The sequence below is a fragment of the Coptis chinensis genome, chromosome 3 (genome assembly GCF_015680905.1).
Source record: "Coptis chinensis isolate HL-2020 chromosome 3, ASM1568090v1, whole genome shotgun sequence".
Taxonomy (NCBI): Eukaryota; Viridiplantae; Streptophyta; class Magnoliopsida; order Ranunculales; family Ranunculaceae; genus Coptis; species Coptis chinensis.
Genome location: NC_141458.1, coordinates 105,157,850 through 105,165,148, shown reverse-complemented (window position 1 = coordinate 105,165,148; position 7,299 = coordinate 105,157,850). Strand labels below are relative to the sequence as shown.

Sequence of the window (7,299 nt, the reverse complement as noted above, 5' to 3'; positions counted from 1 at the left end):
GGAAGTAAAAAGGGATTCCAAAGGGTTATTTCTCTCTCAGACTAAATATATACTCTTGATCTGCTACAAAGAGCAAATATGATTGGAGCCAAGCCGTGTTCAACACCATGTCCACTATAGTCAAATTGGATCCATATAGTGGTGATGGATGTCTTGCAGATCCTACTTAGTAATTTAGTATAAGTCAATTGTAGGAGCCTTGCAATATTTGACTTGGACTAGGCTGACATTTCATCTTCAGTGAACCAAGTATGTCAGTTCATGCACGAGCCTACTTCAAATCATTTTGCTGCTGTTGAAGAGTTTTAAGGTATTTGAAAGGAACTGTTACAAAAGGCTTGTACTTCTCCAAAGGCCCTCAACATCTACTAACTATGTAGGAGTATAAATAGAAACCCTTGTAATAATTCCAGTATGTCATTTAATACATTTTCATTTTCAGAACTTGTCTTATTTTCATTTTCTGTACGAACTTTATCAAAAACAACCACAAAAAACATGAGATGAATAACAGAGTGAAGCAAACAAGCATCCTTCCTTATGACTTGTGAGTTTATACAACTTGACTGACTAAAGACTCAAAGAGTAGCTTGTGGGGGTAAATAATTCGACTAGTACTCCCAAAATGAAAGGTCCAAAACCCCAAAACTTCACAATTTTCTCTTTCTTCAATGATGATCACGTGCTAGTCTGAACGAGGTACGAACGTCCGTTCTTTTTCCTTCTCTTTCTTTAATCATCAACGACGATACAATACAATACCCACTATCCAGTACTCCACTCTCTCTCTTTCCTTCTTCTGCAATATGGTTTTGTACGGACCAATTATACCACACTTTTTAAAACTCCCACCTTACATGGACTCTAATAGTATCACTAGCAGCTACTTCGTCTTTAACCAAAAAAAAAACAAGCTGTTTTCATGCAGCACCTGCAGCAGAGTCAGTGCACCACCAGAGCTTCGCGGCGCTGCTGAAACTTCCTCTCTCTATAGTTTGCACTTTGCAGTTTGCACTGCATTTAATATAAAATAAATCAATGCATGCATACTCTTTATTTGCACTTGTTGCAGTGTTTCAGAACTGTCACACCTGCAGAAACTCTTATTGCTTCTTCCATTCATTTATATTCCGTCACTCTTTTTTCTTCTCATTTATTTCTACAGCCTAGTTCTTTCTCTTTTTTCTTCTCTTTAACTCCGTCCCTTTTTTCACTTGTTGTAATGAAAATGGATGGTGTGAGGTGCCCTTCTTCCCCTTCTTCTATGCCATTTCCTTGTCCCAAGTCACCTCCAAGGTATCCAGATCTTTCTGGGAAGCGTAAAGAGCTTGCTAAAGTTCAGGTTTTGGAGAGAGAAATTGGCTTTCTGGAGGTAAGTTGGTGTTTTTCTTTTCTTGGCAATATCTCAATTCAACAGTGGGAAAGCTTCCATAGTGAAAAGTCCTCTTTATGAAATGAATGAATAACATTAGTAAGTAAAGGAGGTTAGGAGGGGAATTTTTTAGTTGACCTGAAACACATTGAGTTCTATTCCCTTTACAAACATATTGTAATGCGTATTATTTGGGAAACAAACCATTAGTTTATTTATGTTTGAATGAAGAATGGGCTCTGCCTGGTTCAGTGCAAAAATTGTTACCATGTTTTCAATTGTTTGCTATTAGTATTGGCTTTGAGGATTAAAGTGTGGTCAGGGGTCACTTGTGGTTTTAAATCTTACTCCAAATTCATATCATGAATACAGAATTTAAATTATTTGTTTGTAATTTTGAAATGGTAGCGAAGCATAAAGCGTTGGTTGAGTTTGCAGCATCCTAAATGGAGATTTTGGTAGTCAGATTAGTCCCTACCAAGACAACCAAAATCCTCAGAAACGCTTTTGTTTTAGGTCTATTTTGAGTTTTGGCTATTTAACATTTGCAAAATTTGGTGGTATACTAATCAGCGACGCAGTGTCTCTAGGAGTTGTAGCTTAGAACTTTGTTTTTGTAAAGGAGTAGTAGATATTAAAATTGCAAGGGAAATATCGTATTTGAGCTATGGATTGCTTGTTGATTGTGAAAGTCCACCAGACTTCATCCAATTCCATAACTGCAGTCCACGATAGCCTCTGCTCCATTTTGCAGTTGTCTTCCTTAGACCCATCCCTCCAGAATTAATATAATCCAATGCTCTTTTCCACTTTTTTAGTGATTGGAGATTGTAGAGATTGCTTTTGCAAAGGAAGTTTCATTGTTCTCTTGCAACATTATTACCAATGTCTATTGGCTCATTTAGGTGCAAAAGCAACAACCATGTTATTTTGGTTTACCAATGAAGCGATTATGTGTCTTAACAGAAGTTTGGTATAATCCTTAGAGCTTGTGCGCAGGCTTTCTAATCTAATTTATTTGACATCATATTGTGGTTATATTGCTGGTGTAGAGCGTTTGTGGAAAACTGTCCTAATTACTTCCCTTTCCATTTTAAACCTCGCTACAAGAATCTCACAGTCAGTTTGGTTTCAATCAGGAGGAGTTAAAATATTGTGAAGGTCTTCAACTTGCTTCTAGAAGCTGCAAAGAGTATGTTTCATTTCTTCCATTGATTTTTTTTAAACCTTACCATAGTAGGCCTGTAGAGGAATCCAGCTTATGCATGTTGTGCCGTGCTTTTTTTGTTTCATCTTTCAATATTTGCAGACTTTGAATTGAGTGTTAAATTTTGCAGGGTTGACGAGTTTGTGCTCGCAAACCCAGATCCACTAATACCTATGTATGACAATTAACTTTTGTCTTTGTAAGTTCATGTCATTGCAAGCTTACATTGTAATCAGATCCCAATTTTCCTCTCTTAAGCAGCAATCAGAAGGTTCATAGATCGCAACGCTTCTGGAAGTGGTTCTGGTACTTCTTTTTCCTAGCCCTATCTTCTTGTATTATAAGATCTTTGAGTTACATCTAATTATCAAATGTACATAGAGAACAAACAAGTCATTTGGAAAAGGTGAAGAGAGCAAACAAGATATTTGAGATATAAACAGTTGCATATTTGGATTGCACTTGCGTAACTGTTCACATGTGATAGAGAGAGAATTATGTAAAATGTGAACAGACTTTCAATTGTTGATATGAAGTTTTGGGTGCTAAATATGCCATAGTAGTATTAGCTATTTCTGTCTTTGGTACAAGACATATCCTTATGGAGATATTGAACTGAACAAGTCACTTGTCCAGAAGATCTCACATTCAGTCCTGATCACTCGTAGAGAAAAACCTCGTAAAAAACAAAAATGAAGATAAAGCAGAATAAGAAAAAGAGAAACGAAAAGAGAACAAAGTGTAGCATTATCTTAGGCTTCCCATTTTTTTGCCTTCGATTGCAGTTTCAATTGTGGTGGACAGTTTAATGGGTACTTCTGTTTGCATATTTTCCACCAGTAGTATCTACACTCTTGAATAATAATAACAAGAGTAGTAAGAATGTAACTTTAGTTACTAACGGAGATTTCTGTTGTGATGAGCAGTGGGAAGTCCTGTTCTTGCTTGTCATGGATTTGCTGCTTCAGTGGGTGCTCACTTTATCTAGGAACGCCAGACTGTTGCAACTGTTGTCAGTCTGAGAATAAGTGGTTTTCCCACCAAACCTGCTGCCTCTGCCACCGCAGCTGCCACTTCTGCTGCTTGGGAAAGATATCTTGTCCGAGATGTTGCAAAGTTTCATCTATATCATGCCCTAAATGCACGTGTTGTTTCCCAAAATGTACAGAAGTTTGCCATTGCTTCAAATGTAAAAAAACCTGTTGCAATCCTTGTTATCTATTTTACTAGGCACGATCATGTAATCCCATCTTCACTGGAGTAATAAACCCAATAGCAAATTTTGTAGGTGACTAGGTGGTGTACATATATGGGTACTGGCTCCATTTGATTTTGGATGTCTTTGTAATTGAACTTATTTACCCCTCTGATCATAAGATTATAGTATTTTTTTTCGCTACAAACCATAAGATTATAGTAAGAACTGCCAAAATGCCAAAAAACATTTTTTCGATGGGCTACCCTTAAAATCAGGATGGATTAAGCTATAGCTGAGTTGCAAGAATTGGACTGAACCGAAACTTGACATCAACATATATATATGGCCATCGCAAATCCCTTGTTCAGCTTTCTGTGGACAATTTTGTTAAACACATGTATTTCTGGAATTTGATTTCTTTCCTTCGTTCTCCCTAAAATTGAAAAATAGGATTCCAACCTTCGACAATGGTGTTGTAATTGGTATTAGTTATATATGTGTCTGCGAGTTCTGGTGGTAACTGGGATATCAACACAACAAGAAGAATAGCAAGTTCAAAATAGCATAAACCACCACACATCCTTAAACCTTAGAAAAAGAGTGCAACAGAATAACCCTATAAAACTTGGGCATAACCGCCGTGAGATAACTATAGAATCACTATAGAAAAATTAAATCGAGTATAATGACGCAAGACTCAATTGTACAACTTTTTTTTGGTGAAGCTCGATTGTAAGTTGTACTCAATTGTACAACTTACAATTAACTTAAGTGTAATAAATCTGTAATATCTTGATGTAAAGAAATAAGTGTCACATTTCTAGCCCTGTTTACAACACAATAATAACTGGTTACTCTGGCCAATTAAGAGATAGATCCGGGAGGATAAATATCGTTCTGTACAAATGTTACTCTACATGACTACATGTATGGAAACAATCTGAGGTGACTGTTTCTTTTAGCTTGACAAAATCAAAGTACAAAACATTAACTCAAACCTGCTACTGATATAACTCCACTCGCGACTACCATTCTAAAAGATAGAAATAACAAGTAGAGAGTTATAAGACCCGCTCCCAACAGTTTGTTAGGACGCATGTCATTCTTGGGCAAAATAACAAGAGCCCACATCAGTCCTGACACAAGAAATCCCATTGTATAAAACAAACTATTATCTTGCGGAACCAAGTATGATGCAGGTCTCTCTGACCAGGCTCCAAGCAGCATTGAGATCCCTAAACCAACAAGTGTGTTAAACATGGGTCCAGCATAGCACCCTGAAAATGCAATTTGTACCCCATCGCCACCATTCAATGCCAAAGCAGTATTCGACATTAGATCACCCATCGAGTTACCCCAAGCTAGTACAGTCAATCCAAGTATTGAAGGGTTTATCCCTAGAATAACACCTAGTGCCACCAACAAAGTAACAAGCTCATTTGCCACAATATAGAACCAGATGATACTCATCATGAATCCCCCAAAGACCCACGGAAATAAGTACCTAAGAGGTGGACGATCAGGTTTTGTGAACTGAAATGAAAGAGCTCCAAGTGTACCACTAACAAGAGCACCTAAAATATATGCAACTATTCCACTCTGAGAACTCACACTGTCCTGAGTATTCCAAAGAAATGCAAGAAGAATGGGCGCCAGTGAAGCACTAGCCACAGCATACCCTTTCGACCAGCGTTCCTCCTCGACTATCGGAATTGTCAACCGTCTTGGGAGTGCCAGTGGCATTTCCAACAATGAGACTATCTTTGCACAGGAAATCTTTGACTGATCAAATTCCACATCCTCATCAACCCAACCCCACAAGTTAGGATTCTCTCCCATACCAACCTTTGAAGCTTGATTAGAATAAATGGCCACATTGGAAGCCCACATCCACTGTGGCAATGAGGTATGAACAAATGGGGCTTCATTATTCGGGTTGACATCCAGTAATGAGCTGTAAACTGAATCATCCTCTTCACTTCCTTGAGAAAATATACTCCCCCTAACAGGAAGCATTGGTGTAACAACATCTAACTTCAACCTCCTTGCATGCTTCCGCAAAATCTCATTTGCAGCAACAGAAACAGCGTAAATAATATAAATCAATACAAAAGCAATTGCTCCTCCAACACTCACTTTACCAACAATCAGTATAAGACTCAACGACATAAGAGTGAACAGAAAGAAACATATATCTCTGATAAAACATTTACGATCAACCTGAACTCTCTTCTCTGCTATACAAAGCGAAACAGTCCCAACAACAATACAAGTAACAAAAACAGCTCCACCCAACACACTATTAAGACCCACATCACCCGCATCCGTCCCCACAAAAGAAGCTATACTCGCAAACACATCCGGAGCTCCATTCCCTAACGGAAGCAAAGAAACCCCAGCAACCGTAGGAGGCAATCTCAACAAACTCGACAACTTCTCCAACGAACAACAAAAGTAATCCGCAGCAGTATTACCCAACATATAAAACAATGCCAAAAGCCAAACACCCAACACTAGATAACCAATAAAATGAACATTCTCACAACTACAATAAAAAAATGTAATGTAATCTAAAAACCCATCCGAAGTACACGACGGGTTAGCTTTCAAGAACTCACATTCACTATTGTAACCTTTGTGTTGTAATAATCCAGTGCATATTGCAGGGTTTTTAACTGTCAAATTTGTTGAATTCACATCGACTTCGAGAACTCGCCTGTAATTGTGAAAATTAGGTGTTGAGCTTAATTGAGAAGAATGCGATGGTTTTAAAGATGGGTTTTTTAGAATATCTTCGCGGCAATAGAAGAAGAAAATTAATACTAGAGAACATAAACCATTGAAGATTCCGCGATATTTGTGACGAGATTTTGAATTGTGGAAAGTGTTCAATTGGCTCATTCTCTAGATGGCCTAAATAACTTTGTGGAGTTTAAGAGTTTGTGGTTTCAATTTTTGATGGAATAAAGATTGGTTTTGAGGTGGGAGAAAATTGGAGGGACTTGAGAAATAAATCTGGTTGATTAAAGGGTGATGAATTAAAAGTAAGTTTGAAGGTTTATGAGTCGGAAGGACAGATTGAGAAGCTTCCTAGAAATTGCGTGACAAGATATAGTAGACAAGATATATACTAGACGCCTGTTTTCAAGGGGGGTGTTTCATCAAAATGTACGAAGCAAAAACAAGCGTATCGGCAGTTAAACAAGTGTAGGCTTGACTTTTTCAACAGTCTCCAGCGGTTTTTGAAGTGGCACATGGGCTTAAGTAGTCGCGTGTGGGCTTTAAAGCAAGAGTCCAGGAGGTCTATTAACTACCCTATTAGAAGGTGGTTATTGTTTTGGCCCATGGTCTTGGACCTATTAGAGACGTCTACTTGTTGGCGCTCTGTTTTTTTTTTTTTTTTTTCTAAATATATGTTATTATCTTGAAATCATCCTCCTAGTACAATCATTCATGATATCATGATTAATCCAGCCCCTAAGAAAGGAGGTGGAGTTACATTCCATAACGAAGAGTACTTAG

General features: G+C 37.8%; 2 protein-coding genes across 2 annotated transcripts; one reads left to right on the top strand and one right to left on the bottom strand.

Annotated features, from left to right (window-relative positions):
• Positions 1-414: 414 nt before the first annotated feature.
• LOC147512519 (uncharacterized) lies at positions 415-3,982 on the top strand. The gene is made up of 5 exons (XM_086595548.1): positions 415-1,372; positions 2,512-2,564; positions 2,710-2,754; positions 2,841-2,885; positions 3,506-3,982. Exons 1-5 carry the CDS (start codon positions 1,043-1,045, stop codon positions 3,807-3,809), a joined length of 777 nt encoding a protein of 258 aa, XP_086451674.1. The 5' UTR covers positions 415-1,042; the 3' UTR covers positions 3,810-3,982.
• A 567-nt stretch (positions 3,983-4,549) lies between these two features.
• On the bottom strand, positions 4,550-6,943 carry LOC147512518 (cation/calcium exchanger 4-like). The gene has a single exon (XM_086595547.1). It carries the CDS (start codon positions 6,676-6,678, stop codon positions 4,765-4,767), a length of 1,914 nt encoding a protein of 637 aa, XP_086451673.1. The 5' UTR covers positions 6,679-6,943; the 3' UTR covers positions 4,550-4,764.
• Between the last annotated feature and the right edge of the window lie 356 nt (positions 6,944-7,299).